The following is a 17748-nucleotide window of genomic DNA, read 5'->3' on the forward strand; positions in this document are numbered from 1 at the left end:
AGCATACTGTGTGGCTCAAAAGAGTGTGGGGACAATTGTTTTATATTTGGGAGATGGGGGACAGGGGAGCCATGTTGCTTTTCCTGTGCCTTTTAGCAGGGTCGGATTGGGGTGTCTAGGACCCACAGGAGGAATTGACCCTACAGGCCCACCCTATAGCTATACGCAAATATCTGTTAGGCATTATCCCTGTTATAGTGGAGCGTCGACTGTAAAACACAGGCCGCTCCTGCACATCTACTGCGCACACACTGGAATGTACAATTACAGTAGTTTACATTAAAGGGTTCTTTGATGAAAACAAGTTGTCACCGATCCACAGGGGTTAGGTAGGAGATAACTTATTGATCGATGGAATCCAACCATTGGAAGTCGCACTGATCGGAAGAATGGGGAACTTTTATCCCTGACAGAACACTCTTATCCCCATTTTATTCCCATTTTAAAATGAAGCAGCAGATGGGATGTGTGACTCCAACTCCATTCATCCTCTTAGGTGATTACTTGTTTTGCCTGTAGAACCCCTGTAATTGCATATTTGTTGTGTAATAGTCACAGGGCAGGGGTTAAACGTTGAAGTATTTAATGTCTATTGGAAATCAAGAATCTTCCCCTTATTGATAGAGAGAACAAGAGACCTCCATACACAACACAATCCACTATACCAAGACGAATAATACCACATACAAGGAACAAATACTGCCACACCATGACCAGACCAGTTATTACCACCACATATTGACAGAATAATACTACATACAAGCAACAAATACCACTACACCATGACCAGACCACATATTACCACCACATAGTGACCAAATAATACCACATACAGGGAATTAAGTCACACCATGACCAGATACTAATATTAACACTGGTGACCTTATATACAGGAGTTCTGAATATAGTTCTAGTGGACAGGTAATGCTTTGATCACCAGTGCCATTATACACAGGAGCTCTGAATATAGTGTCCGTGAACAGGTAATACATTGATCACCAGTGCCATTATACACAGGAGTTCTGTATATATTGTATCGGTAATACTGTGACCACTGGTGACATTACACACAAGCTCTGCATATAGTGTAAAGTGTAAGTGTACAAGTAGCACACTGACTCACCAGTGACGTCTCTAGTTGAAGTCTTTCATCTTTGCTTTTCTTCATCCCGTGCAGACTGCCATCGATTTGTCTCTGCAGAAAATAATACAGTTATCAATAGCTGATCACTTCCAGATCACATTCCCCATTGTTTCGCGGACTTCTACACTTCATCAGATGAAGGAAAAAAAAGCGGCGTAGTGCCTCCCTGTACAGTAACAGAACCCCCCCCCCTTTTGTCCAACCCCAAGGAAGACCGTATCCTCAAAAGTAAATTAAATGACAGCAGCAGTCATGTCTCCTGATTGGCCCTACAGTATTTTTGTCCCCACTTGTCACCTTAAACCAATAATGTATGTTCTTCATCCTGACCCTCATACTGTAATTGTCACCTCTGTATTTCATAAGGTCCCAGATCCTTGGCCCCTTTATTCATGTCCCCATCCTACGCCCCTATGTTGCCCTGTCCTGGGCCCCTATGTCCACTTTAATAATGTCACAATCCTGTGCCCCTGTGTCAGCCCATACGTCCACAACCCTGCCCATTCACAGAGGAAGGGGGTAGAATTATTCACACCTTCCTGCCCTCTCCAGCATCCTCTTGTGCTACATATTTGGCGTAGTCGATAAAATGGCCGCCGACTGCAGCTATGACAGAGCGCTCTTCTGTGTGAGAGGCTGCCATATAATGCTCTATACAGTATTCTTGGTACCATATAATGCTCCATACAACATAATGGCCCCTTATAATGCTCCATACAGTATAATGACCCTATAATGCTCCATACAGTATAATGTGCCCAATATAAAGTTCCATACAGTATAATGCTCAATACAGTATATAATGGCCCCATGTAATACTCCATAAGGTATAATGGCCCCATGTATTTCTCCATATAGTATGTAATGGCCCCATATGATACTCCATACAGTATATAATGGGCACCATATGATGCTTCATACAGTATGTAATGAGCCCTATATAATCCATACAGTATATAATGGGTCCCATATAATGCTCAATACAGTATAATGGCCCATATATTTATCCATATAGTATATAATGGCCCCATATATTGCACCATACAGTATGTAATGAGCCCATATAATGGGACCCATATAATGCTGCATGCATAAAAAAAAAATCAAATACCTCTCCACAGGTCCGGCATACTCAGTGCCTTCTGACTCTCTGCAGTGTTCAGGACAGAAAGCGCGCTGTAGTGATGTCATCGTACACTCTGCCCTGAAACGTCATAGAGTCAGAAGGCGCTAAAGACACTTCAGCTGCTGGGAATGGGGAGAGCTGAGTATTTCTGACAAGGAGGTCCGGTGCCTGTACTGGCATTGGGCTTTCCCGACTCACAAGCTCCATAGCCTGTGTGTACCCACCTCCCCACTCCTTGTTCGCCCAGGGCCCAAGCACTTGCCTGGGTTCACCGGGTGATGACGCTGGCCCTGGTGGTGGTGGTGGGTCAGGGTTGCGTGCACACGCCTGTACCTCCTGCGCTTTTAAAGGGCCTGTGTCCCTAAAAGCTTTTTTATTTTCCCCTTCGCTCTCTGTGGTCCACTGGGCATTTCACCATTACCATGGAGAGCTCAACAAACAGGCTTTCCATGCATGTGTTGTGACTGTCACACAACCACAACACAAGCAGCTGCGGCGCCGAACAGCTGATTATCGGGAGCGCTCCAGGTATCCGGGTTTCCGATGCAGCTATTCGGTAAGCGCTATAGCTATTTGGATAAGGAGTTATCAGAGCTATTCCCTAATTATAATATATAGAGGTAAAACACTGAAGTGTGGTATCTAGGCAATGGTGCAGAATGCTGACCATGAGTATATTGCAATTGTCAGCATTCTGCAGCCTAGGTACAGACACAGAATAGAAGAAGAGATCGGACAACCCCTTTTTGAGCACAGGATAAATATCAGCCAGCCTAGCCCTATACTGATTTTTAGGAGGCAGAATGAACAAATAATCAGCCATTAACTTTTATTTTACTTTTTTTTTTATTTTGTTCAACTTGTGATAAAAGAGAGAGGACGACGTTATTCTTTGGGTCAGTGCGAGTAAAGTGATACCAGATTGACATAGATTTCTTAATGTTAGTAAATTTCGCAAAATTAAAAATGATTAGGGAAAAAAAACTTTTTTTACTGTCATCCTATTCTGAAAGCTATTATTCTTTGGCTTTTGAGGCACATATTATTTTTTCATTGCTATTTAGTCACAATTTTCAAACATAAAATGAAAAAACCCGCAATTGCGGAATTGTTTTTATTTATTCTGTTTATATAGGTTATTTATGTTTTGTTACTTTTGAACACTGAAAGAATGTTTTTACTAAAAATAATTTGTTTTGCAGTGCCAAGGGTCTCATTCAGAGGTCTGTTTTTTAATTATAAGTTCTATCCATAATTTTCATGGATGGAATCTATAGTAGTGGATGGAACTTTGTATCAATAGTAGACTGAGGCTGTGCAATACATTTTTGTTGGACTAAGCAATCTGTGCAAAATTGTTGAGACGTGTCCGATATTGATCCAAGTGTCACATCACAATTGGCAATGCAAGTTTATGGAGCCATGAAGAAATCTGACAACACTCAGGTTCCACCCAAGTGCTGTCTGTTTTTCATGAACTGATAAATAGGGGAAGATGGAGAAACCTTTTATTCTTATCCTAGAAAAACTGAAGATACTTGGTCCAAAGTGTGAGACCACTCTGCAGAAACTGATCCAAAAACCTTGGTTCTTTTTTCTTGTACATGGGGAAAAAAATATATTTTTTTTTAATGCTAACTGCACTGTATGAAGGCTTATTTTTTTGCTAGAAAAGTTGACTTTCAGTTACATTTTTTTTATTAGAAATTACATTTTTGATTGCTTTTTAGACCATTTTTTTGTGTATCTGTATGATTAAAAAGTTACATTTTGGGCTTTTTTTTTTGCTTATTTTCATTCTTTTCAAAGTACAGGATAGATAATGTGATCATCTTATTGTTCAGATATTTTCAGTCACGACAGTACCAATTATGTGAATGATTTTTGTTTTTACAAAGATTATTGAAGTTTTTTTTAACTTTCTGACATGGTCCCACTGTGACAAGTTCAGTGATCTGGTCACTGCTGTATTACACTGCAATTAGTGTGTTTTGCAGGCCATCAGACCTGTCATTGTTACACACGTGGCCTGTTTAGCCCTGCTTGTGGGAAGGTCTCACAGGCTGCTGTAGCTGGTAGACACGAAGGCCATTACTTGGCCTATCACTATTGATAGCGGCATCTGGTGGAATAAACGCTGATCGTGGCCGATGCAGTGGGATGTCGGCTGTAGGAAACCTCTGACGGCCTCTGCATTTTTGCCCTCCTGGGGATGCTACGTCTTCCTCAATGCTGCAAAAAGATGAAAACAAGACCATTTCATGACTGTCATAAAATCGCGTACTTGCGGTCATTAAGGGGTTAAACTTTGGAAAATGTTTTTAGATTTTTATTTCGCAACTTTGTAACAGCAATTCTCTGATTTGCTTTAAGAGTTACAGAAAGTTCCACATGAAGTATTTGCCTCAGATCCAGCCTCTTCTGGTCAAAGTAAAGAAATCCTATTCAGATGCAAAAAATGCAGGTAATTTTTCTATATGTTATATATACATAAAATAACCAATGCATCCTTATATTACATGGTTATCTATTCTTCTCTGGGGACATTTCCTGTTTTCTCTATATGATGTTGCCAATTCCTCACCATGCAACCTTATACAGGGACGATAAAGCTTCCCCCAAGCGTACAATTGGCTTTTTCACTGTGATATGGCTATAGTCTCCCTGTGCTGTCATTTCATCCATAATGTCATTACTTGACAGAGGAAAGCTGCAGCATGGCACATACATTGCTCTACATCTATATCTTGTCCAGGCATTAATCCTTGATGCCGGGGATAGCTGCAGAGGAGTGTATGTAATAGCATTACAGCGCAGTTCTGCTGACTTCACTTGTAGACCGTAAGTGCCGGCAGTGAGCTCTGTGTCACCTGGATAGACACATCAGTCTAACCAGATCACTGTGAGAAATCCAGTTCTAAGCTTCTCTGGAGGCATTTTCTTTTTTTTCCCCTGTAAGGCCCCCTTCACATGTCCGTATACCATATTTTTCGGACTATAAGACGCACCGGACCATAAGACGCACCCCAATTTTCAGAAGGAAAATAGGGAAAAAAATAATAATGTGTAAAATGGGGGTCCGTCTTACAGTCCGAATTCAGCTTACCTGGGAAGGGATCCGGCACAGGTGGAGGAGTGGTCACAGAGGTCATTCAGTGGTCCAGGTTCGTGCGGTGGCGGCTCTGTGCTGGGGCAGGTTGGTTGTGCTGGAGCAGCTGGGCTGTACTGGGGCAGCTGGGCTGGGCTGTGCTGGGGCAGGTGGGCTGTGGCAGCTGTGCTGGGGCTGTGGCAGCTGTGCTCGGGCAGCTGGGTTGTGCTGGGGCAGCTGTGCTGGGGCTGGGGCAGCTGTGCTGTGCTGGGGCTGGAGCAGGTGGTCTCTGTGGGGTGAGGGTGGCGGCTCTCTGTGCTCCGATGCAGGGGCGGCGGCGGCTCCGCCGGCATTTCCTCCAAGCCCGGAGGCCCCCGTACATCCCTTGCTGGCCGCCGCCATGTTGCGGTGGCCTCCGGGAAGATGGCCGCCGGTCCGGGGACAGCACATGCGCAGGTTCAGATCTCGTCCCGAGATCTCGGGGGATGAGATTCAAATCTCGGCTACGAAATCTCGTCCCCCGAGATCTCAGGACGAGATCTGAACCTGCGCATGCGCAGTCCCCGGACTGGCGGACATCTTCCCGGCGTCCATGTTCCCGGAGGCCACCGCAACATGGCGGCGGCCAGCAAGGTATGTGCGGGGGCCTCTGGGCTTGGAGGAAATGCCGGCGGAGCCGCCGCCGACCCTGCATCGGAGCACAGAGAGCCGCTACCCCTGTACCGGAGCACAGCCCGCTGCCACCACCGCACTACAGAGCCCCGCGGCACCAGCCTCCGGAGGTTAGTATATTTCGACCATAAGACGCACCCCCCACTTTCCCCCAAAATTTTGGGGAAAAAAGTGTGTCCTATGGTCCGAAAAATACGGTAATAACTGTACTGGTAAAAACTGTACCTGTACCATCAGTGTTTTGGATCGGTGTGTGCCGCCAGTGTTTTGGATCGGTGTGTCACCTCTGTGTTTTGGATCGGTGTGTGCCTTCAGTGTTTTGGATCGGTGTGTGCCCTCAGTGTTTTGGATCGGTGTGTCACCTCTGTGTTTTGGATCGGTGTGTCACCTCTGTGTTTTGGATCGGTGTGTCACCTCTGTGTTTTGGATCGGTGTGTGCTATCTATTTTTTTTTCTGGTATGGCTTAAGTAAAGTCAGTGCCAAAGCTTCTCCTATACGTTGCAATGCTAAACACACAGATGCCATCCATATGCTGTACATGCTTTACATGGACCACTAGACTTGGATTAGCCCTTATCATCCCTGCTCCTAGTAAAAAACGGACCTGAGGAGGAGACCTAAGACGTTGCTTACTTATGATAAAGCAATGTTATACAGAGGAAAATGTAACCGTCCCCCAGAAACGCTCTGCTCATGCCCCTTTTCTTGTGGGGTAAAATACCAGCTACACTTTACATGCTAATATCTCCACAATAGCGATGGGAAGTAAAAAAATATCAAGCCTGTTTCACTCGGATCTTCTGCCACTTCATGGTGTAGCGAGTTTGGCATGTAAAATAGTGATAAAGTCCTATGAAATTATTCACTAATTAGTATGTTCTTGCTGCAAAACGTTCCTGCTCTGCAGAATGGATCCACATTAAGCTGCAGCCACATCCGTCTGTGTTACCATCACAGAGAAGACAACACAGATTCTCCTCAGGTGTTTTTAGTTGCTTCAATTTTTCTCTTTTCCCTTTTTTCCCCTGTAGCCAGTAGACAGTCTGAACTTTGATACATTCTTAAGAATCAATGGATAAAGTTAAAAACAAATGAAACTAGGAAAGGACTCCGGTACAAAGTCTCACTGATCCTTATAGACTTTAACCCCTTTTCTGCTCCATGTGCCATGGGACTTAATTCCCATGGACGGGATAGTACGTCATAGTGATCAGCGGCGCTCACGTGATTATCACAGCTGACACCCGGCACTATGTGTCAAGGGCGGTCACGGACCGCTCCCGACACGTTAACCCCTGGCACACTGCGATCAAACACGATCGCAATGTACCGGGGGTTTAGGGAAGAATCGGCAGGGAGGGGGCTCCCTCCGTGCTTCCCTGAGACCCCCGCAGCAGCGCAATGTGCAGCGCTGCTGCTGGGGCCTCCTTCCCTGCAGGTCCTAGGATCCAATATGGCGGCGGGGGCCTGCAGGGAGGCGGCTTCATCATGCCTGCAAACCTCCGGCATGAAGAAGCCTCCAGGACTGCCTGTGACAGATCGCTGATCTGACACAGCGATCTGTGATGTGACAGATCAGCGATCTGTCACATGACAGTGATGTCCCCCTCTTGGACAATGTAATAAAGTTAAAAAAAAAAAAAGTGTTAAAATAATTTATAAAAAAAATCGCTAATTAAAAAAAAAAAATATTCCCTAATAAATTCATTTTTTGCAAATAAAAAAAAAATAAAAGTGCACATATTTGGTATCGCTGCGTCCGTAACGACCCGCCCTATAAAACTGTCCCATTAGTTAACCCCTTTAGCAAATCCTTTAAAAAATAAAAAACAAAGCAAAAATGCTTTATTATCATACTGCTGAACAAAAAGTGCAATAACGCGCGATCAAAAAGACGGATATAAATAACCATGGTACCGCTGAAAACGTCATTGTGTCCCGCAAAAAATGAGCCACCATACAGCGTCATCAATGAAAAAATAAATAAGTTATATCTCGCAGAATAAAGCGATGCAAAAATAATTATTTTTTATATAAAATTGTTTTCATTGCATAAAGGTGCCAAAACATAAAAAAAACATAAATGAGGTATCGCTGTAATCGTACTGACCCGAAGAATAAAGCCGCCTTATCAAAACCCTCCAAAAGAAATTCTTGAAATGCTGGTTTTTGTTCATTCTGCGTCCCAAAAATCGGAATAAAAAGCGATCTAAAAAAGTCACATGCCCAAAAACGGTACCAATAAAAACATCAACTCGTCCCGCAAAAAATAAGACCTCACATGACTCGGTGGGTCAAAATACGGAAAAATGATAGCTCTCAAAATGTGGGGATGCAAAAACTATTTTTACAATAAAAAGCATCTTTTAGCGTGTGACAGCTGCCAAACACAAAAACCGCCATAAATAGTAAATCAAACCCCCCTTTATCACCCCCTTAGTTAGGGAAAATTAATAAAATAAAAAAAAATGTATTTATTTCCATTTTCCCATTAGGGCTAGGGTTAGGGCTGAGATTAGGGTTAGGGTTGGAGTTAGAATTGGGGTTTTTCCACTGTTTGGGCACATCAGGTGCTCTCCAAATGCAACATGGCGTCTGATCTCAATTCCAGCCAGTTCTGCGTTGAAAAAGTCAAATGGTGCTCCTTCCCTTCCAAGCTCTGCCATGCGCCCAAACACTGTTTTACCCCCACATATGGGGTATCAGCCTACTCAGGACAAATTGCAAAACAACTTTTGGGGTCCAATTTCTCCTGTTACCCTTAGGAAAATAAAAAATTGGGGGCAAAAATATCATTTTTGTGGAAAAAAAATGATTTTTTTTATTTTCATGCCCAGGCATTATAAACTTCTGTGGAGCACTTGGGAGTTTAAAGTGCTCACCACACATCTAGATAAGTTCCGTGGGGGGTCTAGTTTCCAAAATGGGGTCACTTGTGGGGGGTTTCCACTGTTTAAGTACATCAGGAGCTCTCCAAAGGCAACATGACACCTTCAGACCATTCCATCAAAGTCTGCATTCCAATACGTCACTACTTCCCTTCCGAGCCCCGACGTGTGCCCATACAGTAGTTTTCTCCTACATATCAGGTATCAGCGTACTCAGGACAAATTGGACAACAACTTTTGGGGTCCAATTTCTCCTGTTACCCTTGGGAAAATAAAAAAATTGGGGACTAAAAGATCATGTTTGTGGAAAAAATATGATTTTCTTATTTTCACGCCCAGGCATTATAAACTTCTGTGAAGCCCTTGGGGGTTCAAAGTTCTCACCACACATCTAAATAAATTCTTTGGGGGGTCTAGTTTCCAAAATGGTGTAATTTGTGGGGGGGTTTCCACTGTTTAGGCACATCAGGGGCTTTCCAAACGCGGCATGGCGTCCAATCCCAATTCCAGCCAAAAAAGTCAAATGGTGCTGCTTCCCTTCCGAGCTCTGCCATGCTCCCAAATAGTGATTTACCCCCACATATGGGGTATCAGCGTACTCAGGACAAATTGCACAATAACTTTTGGGGTCCTGTTACCCTTGGAAAAATAAAAATTGAGGGTGAAAAGATAATTTGTGGAAAAAATATGATTTTTTAATTGTACGGCTGTACGTTATAAACTTCTGTGAAGCCTTTGTGGGTTCAAAGTTCTCATCTAGATATGTGGTAAGTTCCTTGGGTGGTCTAGTTTCCAAAATGGGGTCACTTGTGGGGGATTTCCACTGTTTAGGTACATCAGGTGCTCTCCAAACGTGACATGGCGTCCGATCTCAATTCCAGACAATTTTGCATTGAAAAAGTTAAAGGGCGCTCCTTCCCCTCTGAGCTCTGCCATGCGCCTAAACAGTGGTCCCCCCACATATCAGGTATCAGCGTACTCAGGACAAACTGCACAATAACTTTTCCAGTCCAATTTCTCCTGTTACCCTTGGTAAAATAAAAAAAATTGGACCTGAAGTAATTTTTTTGAGAAAAAAGTTAAATGTTCATTTTTTTTTTTTTTTTTTTTTTAAACATTCAAAAAATTCCTGTGAAGCACTTGAAGGGTTAATAAACTTCTTGAATGTGGTTTTGAGCACCTTGAGGGGTGCAGTTTTTAGAATGGGGTCACTTTTGGGTATTTTCTATCATATAGACCCCTCAAAGTGACTTCAAATGTGATGTGGTCCGTAAAAATAAAATGGTGTAAAAATGAGAAATCGCTGGTCAACTTTTAACCCTTATAACTTCCTAACAAAAAAAAATTTTGGTTCCAAAATTGTGCTGATGTAAAGTAAACATGTGGGAAATGTTACTTATCAAGTTTTTTGTGTTCCATATCTCTGTGATTTAAGGGCATAAAAATTCAAAGTTGGAAAATTGCAACATTTTCAAAATTTTCGCCAAATTTCCGTTTTTTTCATAAACGCAAGTTATATGAATGAAATTTTACCACTAACATGAAGTACAATATGTCACAAGAAAACAGTGTCAGAATCACCGGGATCCATGGAAGCGTTTCAGAGTTATTACCTCATAAAGGGACAGTGGTCAGAATTGTAAAAATTGGCCCGGTCATGAACGTGCACACCACCCTTGGGGGTTAAAGGGTTAATCGCTGAGTTTTATCTGCAACACAGATGAGAATAGGACATAATAACAATAGTAATCTTTATTTATATAGCGCCAACATATTCCGCAGCGCTTTACAGTGTAACAGTCATAAGTAACAAGGACATGCTCCAAGTCTCGTACCGCGACCTGTGTATGGATCAGTGACACTCTTTGGATCAGTGTGCTGTCTGAGTAATAACAGGCAGCACTAGGACATGTCGCTGTTCACACAGCAGCCTAAGACGGTGTAGACAGCAGGTTTTACAAATCGGGCATGTCATAAACACGAATTGTGGATGTGACTGGCTCTGTGTGTGTTAGCATTGCAGATGGGGGTCAGAGCTGTCTTCATTGCATGCATTGCTCTGGTCTGTAAAACAGACATGAATAGTGCACGTTGCAATTTATATGCATGCACGAAAAATTGTCCATGTGCACTGGGACACCAGCTATCATGGGTCTGTGTGCTGTCTACACGGTCTGCACACGGACCAACTAAACGCTATTCTGAACCCTAAGTCAGGACAGGTACCAGCCTCCACCAATACTGATGGGGACACAAACCTTTCCATCACGTAGGGGTGGGCAGGATATGTAGGCAGGGGCATGATGTGATTAACACGGGTAACAGCAGTGACAAGGTGCCATTGATGAATGAAGCTCATGTTGGAGCCACATGAGATGCCGGAGTCAAGGTTCACATGTATCCTGGGCTCTATGCACTGCCGTAGGTCTTCCCCCTAATCCTCCAAAACAGGATTCAAATAAAATCCCCACAACATTCATTAAGATGGAGCAGAAAGGGTTACTTTGGACTTTATTCCAGTTACGACCATTTTTTTTTTTTGGAGACACAAAAGTATAGTCTGCCATAATATTTAGGGTTTCTATTGGGGTTTCAACAGAGTGAAGGTGACATGAAATAAAATAAAGTCTGCTGCTCATTGGACGGATTTATTTTTCTGTGGTGTTTGTACAAAGAAAAGAATATTATATGCCGTGTTTGGGTGACAAGGCTGCTTTTTTCTCCAAGTCCAGCTGTGAAACAGCCATACTGATCAGTGTAGGGTGAATGTTAAATCTGAGCCTGTTGGCTGGTCAGGATTGGCGTTTAAGACTGTTCATGGATAGGCGCAGAATGTCATTAGTGGCGCTTATCATACATTGGAGGTTCTGCACATTATGCCCAGCTCAAACATGCCCCAAGAATTATTTTTACACTGCTGGAAAATACCTAGTGTGACCTTGTTTAATAGCTATTTCAGCGCTCTTCTTCATCATGGCTGATCCAGCAATGGGAAGGGGACTGGGCTGGACCAAGCCGTGGTAACTGCACACTGGAAGGGGAGCTCCTCTTCTGTTTTGAACAGTCCCAAAAGAGGAATGAACTAGAGCTGGGACTGGGGCTGTAATTACTGTAATTTGCATTTCCAATACATTGGATCTGGCAGGACAGCCTCTTGTATGTTCTTTCTTTTGTCTTCCGTATTATTTAGGAATGGTTCCAGCATTATTCGTGTCTTTCTGTATCACGTTTCTTTTCTATTCATTCAGACGTTCCTTGTTCAGAGCAGGAAGTATCTTGAACCATGCATTAGGTGACGGAGCGATCTCATTTGCTCATAAAAGACTGGCACCGCTAAAAGTTTCAGACCCTACAAAGTGCACTTCATTTTTTGTGGAGCCAGTGCAGTGGATGGGGGACGCTCTTTTAGGAGTACTGGATGGACAGGTAAATTTAGAGTTTTATAGCCTCTAAGCACATCTGTAATCCCATTCATACTGGCTGATTTACAGTTTCTATGGATGCTGGCCATACATGGGCATATGGCACACTTTAAAATTGTGAGTTTATTTCTATGGATTGTCTTGGATGCAGAGAAGAGCTTTCTGTCATTCTTTAATTAAGTAAAAGGTGTTAAAATTTAGCTGAATAATATATTGTCCTAAAATAGTGACAGGCAAGCATTAACCTATTGCTAAATCTCAAGGGCTTTCAGTACATTTATGGCACAGGAGAATATCACGGCTGACACTTGGATGCAGCGTCCAGGATCAGACACTATATCAGTGCTGGGTAATTATTAGCCTTTTCTCTTTCAGGGCAATATTTTCACTCATACATTCTAAAATATATGATCCATACCCACATTTTTGTGTTTAACCTCTTTGGATCAATTAATAAAAATAGCCAACATCTAGGAATGTGCTAGTCTTCGTCCCTGCTGTATATTTGCAGCCCCTCTCTCCCTGAGAATTGTAAAGTTTCTGCTGCATAGCGTCTCCAGATCAGGTTGCAGTTCAGCCGTTGGCCCACGGGCAAGGAACTAAACCTGTTTTGCTCATCTCTCTAGAACAGCTAGAAGCTGCTAATTATCCGCTGTCAGACCCAGGCATCCCTGTACTGTTGTAATGCATTGCTTGCCATGTTTCACAGTAATATCCAGCCTTGCAACATTTTTTATTCTGGGTGGCGATGAGATCACCTGGACCATAGGCTGTTGCCGTCAGACCCATGTATAACTAGTTGCAGTGACTCAACGATCGCTAGGCCTCTGGCTACACAGCAGTGTTCAGTTCTGATACCTGGACAAGAGATTAAAAAAATGTTAAAATATAAAGCAAAATTATTATGAATAAAATTAGTTAAAAATAAAATAACGCCTTCCCTATTTATGACATAATGGTACTTCCTATGACTGGTGTGGGTGGATAATGGTACTTCCTATGACTGGTGTGGGTGGAGGAAGCAGGCTCAGGAGCTGAGCCTGGCAAATCCCAGCTGCGCTATACAGCTGGAATGTGCCTATAACCACAGAAACTGGAGCAAGCTCTGGTTACTGCCGTTTAACAATTTAAATGCCAATGTTAATAAAGAGGAAAAAAGGGATTGTACTTAGTGGAGCTGATGTATAAAGAAAGGTTCTGCAAATATGACAATAACCACACAGTTGTCAAAATAAATAGTATAGTATAATGAAAATGTATTTGCGCTAGAAAACCTTTTTCAGACAGGAGTTAAATGCACCTTGCGGATATAGAACCCACCGAAAACATATACAACAGTGGTAATTACCTTTAATTGATTTTGCAGGGAGAGACCGGTATAGCAACTGGATGTATGGGGTTCCAGAGATGTCTAGAGTGCACATAGAGTTCCACATATTATGTACATTCCGTTCGAGATTAGTAAAGGTGCAGTACACTGAGATGTCTGCGTGTTAGTAGCAGTCAAAGGAATGTAATATAGGGAAAGTCAATTATTGTTCCTGTATTGGATATGAAGTCCAAACGGAGGGAGGTCTGTTATGAATGGGAAACCGAGGAGGAAAACAAGACAAGAAGCTAAGTCTCAGAAAACCAGAGAAGTTGGTAACTATGCAGATTGCAGATCCCTGATCTTAACCGCACAACTAGTAGCAGTCGTGGAGCGTTCCTACGTTAGTCCTAGATGCCTCGTCACAACCGGAGAACTACATAAGCCTAAAGCAGGAAAAGAGGAAAACTAACTGCCCCAAAGGAAAGACAGCCCCCCACATGTATTGACGGTGAAACAAGATGAAAACACAAACAATGGGGCCCAGCTAACTAAAAAGGACAGAAAAGGAAAGACACTGTCTGCAATCTACCAAAAACAGCCTACAAAAATATTGTCCAACACTTCTGATAGCAAAATTAACCCTGAAGTCACTAGACTTCTAAACCTATATCAGCACTCTGAAATATTCTGAGACAGAGCAAAAAAGAGGCCAATCTAATAAGGGACAAAAAGCAGATTGGCAAATACTGATTAATAGGAGTGGAATTTCAGCATAGCCCCAGCAGGGGCAGGCTGATTACACAACAAACTGAATTGACCAACAAGCGCAAGTGTGAACATTAGCAAAAAACAAGCTTAACTTGAGAAGACTGGAAGAGAGCTGAAGTCCAGGACCTGAGAAGCAGACTGAATCACCAGCACCCGAATAGGGTGTCGGCTGTCTTAAATCCAGTCTGATACTCCAGAGATCCAATCGTTATCTTCCTTATCAGGTGGCAGATCACTACCACTTAAAACAACCGCACTACCTCCTGTCACCACCAGAGGGAGAACGGAAGGGGAACTCAACTGGTGGAGCAGAAAATGAGTTCATGACAGAGGTCCCAGACAGTGCATGAATACTGCACAATGTTGATCTTCCAAGCTGCGACTTGACACTTGTTCTACGGTGAGTAGATGAATAGAATCGGAGCGCTGCCCTGGCTGGTGCAGCTGCTCCGTGCGGCTCCTCCGGCTGTCAGCGGGGATGCAGCTGCTGTATCAGGATCCTGTGTGCTGACAGCATGAGGCAGGTGCAGGACCTGTGTGACATACACACATGGTCAAAATTGTTGGTACCCCTCGTTTAATGACAGAAAAACCCACAATGGTCACAGAAATAACTTGAATGTGACAAAAGTGATAAATCAAAAAACCTATGAAAATGAAAGTCAGACATTGCTTTTCAACCTTGCTTCCACAGAATTTAAAAAAAATATAAAATGCATGAAATAGGCCTGTACAGAAATGATGGTACCCTTAACTTAATATTTTGTTGCACAACCTTTTGAGGCAATCGCTGCAATCAAACAATTCTTGTAACTGTCAATGAGACTTCTGCACCTCTCGACAGGTAGTTTGGCCCACTCCTCAAGAGCGAACTGCTCCAGTTGTCTCGTGTTTGCAGGTTGCTTTTTCCAGGCGGCATGTTTCAGCTCTTTCCAAAGATGCTCAATAGGATTTAGGCCAGGGCTCATAGAAGGCCACTTCAGAATAGTCCAATGTTTGGCTAAGAGGAATTCTTGGGTGTTTTTAGCTGTGTGTTTTGGGTCATTATCCTGTTGCAAGGCCCATGACCTGCGACTCAGACCAAGCATTCTGACACTGGGCAGCACATTTCCCTCTAGAAGCCCTTGATAGTCTTGAGATTTTATTGTACCCTGCACAGATTCTATACACCCCGTGCCAGATGCAGCAAAGCAGCCCCAGAACATAACAGCCTCCTCCATGTTTCACAGTAGGGACAGTGTTCTTTTCTTGATATGCTTCATTTTTTCATCTGTGAACATAGAGCTGATGTGCCTTGTCAAAAAGTTCCATTTTTGTCTCATCTGTCCATAGGCTATTCTCCCGGAAGCTTTGTGACTTGTCAACATATAGTTTGGCAAATTCCAGTCTGGCTTTTTTATGATTTTTTTTTTTTCGACAATGGTGTCCTCCTTGGTTGTCTCTCATGAAGTCCATTTTGGCTCATACAACAACAGATGGTGCGATCTGACACTGATGTTCTATGAGCTTGAAGTTCACCTTTAATCTGCTTTTCTGGGCTCTTACCATTCGTATTATCCGTCTCTTTGATTTGTCATCAATTTTCCTCCTGCGGCCACATCCAGGGAGGTTGGCTACAGTCCCACGGAGCTTAAATTTCTGAATAATATGTGCAACTGTAGTCACAGGAACATCAAGCTGATTGGAGATGGTCTTATAACTTACCTTTAACATGTTTGTCTATAATATTCTTTCTAATCTCCTGAGACAACTCTTTCCTTCGCTTCCTCTGGTCCATGTTGAGTGTGATACACACCATGTCACCAAACAGTACAGTGAGTATCTGTAGCCCTCTATACAGGCCCACTCACTGATTCCAAGATTGTAGACACCTGTGATGCTAATTAGTGGACACACCGCGATTTATCATGTCCCTTTTGTCACATTATTTTCAGGGGTACCATCATTTCTGTCCAGGCCTATATCCGGAGGTTTTTTATTTTTGTTTTTTTTCTTTATAAATTCTGTGGAAGCATGGATGAAAAGCAATGTCTGACGGTCATTTGTTCATTTTCATAGATTTTTATTTATTATTACTTTAATCAGTTTCAAGTTATTTCTGTCACCATTGTGGGATTTTCTGTCCTTAAACGAGGGGTACCAACAATTTTGACCACGTGTGTAGATGTTCACGTGATACCTGTGTGACTGGCAAACTGTACAAGGTGAGAGGACCACTTGCCTACCCGTTTGGGAAACTCCCGTTTTCCCTTCACCCATGACAGCACCACCTGAGAGAGGGATCCGCCCCGCCAGGACAGGAACCTACTGAGACATAAGGTGCGGCACCTCTCCCCTGCTTCAGTTGGGTTCCTGTCCTGGAAGGAACCCCACTGTCGGCGGTGCCTGTCATGGGCGAAGAAAATGGACCCAGCCCCGTCCCGGCGCAGGAAGAACAGGTGTCTCACCTGCAGCGCCGGCCGTCGGGTGCTGGATGCGCAGTCCCCGGGCCCTCCGGGGTTCCGGGTTCGTGCGGGCGTCGGTGGGATCCCCGGGGTCTGCGGGAAGCCCCCACCGCGCCGCCCTCCCCTCGCGCGCGCCGCATCTCGATCCCCATAGCAGGGGAGAGACGCTGGCTTCTTCCGGCCGCTGACGTCAGCGGCGCATTGCATGCTGGGTGAGCCGGCTGACGTCAGAGAAGGGCGACGGTTTAATGGCGCCGGGTGCGACGCTGGCCGGCTTTCTGAAGCGGCGGCCGGCGGTCGCAGGGGGGAGGGGAGAGACGCTCACCTGAGCGGAGGCGCGATATTTAAAGAAGGAAGGCGGCAGCAGACGGCGGTGCAACATGGAGTCAGAGCAGGAACGTTCAGCGTCCCTGCCTCCCTCTCAGCCCTCTGGCAGAAAGCATGAAAGCCATTCCAGCAGCAGTCGCCCCAGCCGCAGGTCGGGGGATTCAGCGAGATCCAAAGAACGCAGGTCACGTGCCCCGACGCAGCCTCTGAGTCCGGTACCCTTGATTTCGGGTGGTGAGTGATCTTCGTGAATGTTAGCATTTATGTTAATAGGGCTTCTGTTGTATGCTTCACCCTGTAGGAAAGGCCTAGGAAAGCGGGATGCAAGAAGAACAATAGGGATTGTGCTATATGTAAATCTCCCCTAGCAAGAGATTGGCAAAAAGATCTTTGTGCTGCGTGCATTCAGCGGACTATGGCGGAGGAAGCGCCTAGTTTCGCAGCCAATCTGATATCTGCCCTAAGGTCAGAAATGGAAGGCTCAATTAAGTCCCTATTGAAAAAAGGGAAAAATACCAGGAAGGATCCCCCTAGTTCCCCCTCGGATTCCGCGTCA

General features: G+C 44.0%; 1 protein-coding gene across 3 annotated transcripts in view; it reads left to right on the plus strand.

Moving 5' to 3' along the window:
- The window catches only part of DUSP12 (dual specificity phosphatase 12), a 115685-nt gene that overhangs the window by 91524 nt on the left and 6413 nt on the right, over window positions 1-17748 (plus strand). For all 3 annotated transcript variants that reach the window (XM_073557951.1, XM_073557953.1, XM_073557954.1), the window contains exons 5-6: window positions 4644-4734; window positions 12168-12345. In XM_073557951.1, coding sequence (XP_073414052.1) covers window positions 4644-4734; window positions 12168-12345 — 269 coding nt within the window. The remainder of the gene's footprint in view (window positions 1-4643; window positions 4735-12167; window positions 12346-17748) is intronic.

This window comes from Dendrobates tinctorius, unplaced genomic scaffold (genome assembly GCF_039654945.1).
Source record: "Dendrobates tinctorius isolate UK_male_01 unplaced genomic scaffold, ASM3965494v1 ptg000012l, whole genome shotgun sequence".
Classification (NCBI taxonomy): Eukaryota; Metazoa; Chordata; class Amphibia; order Anura; family Dendrobatidae; genus Dendrobates; species Dendrobates tinctorius.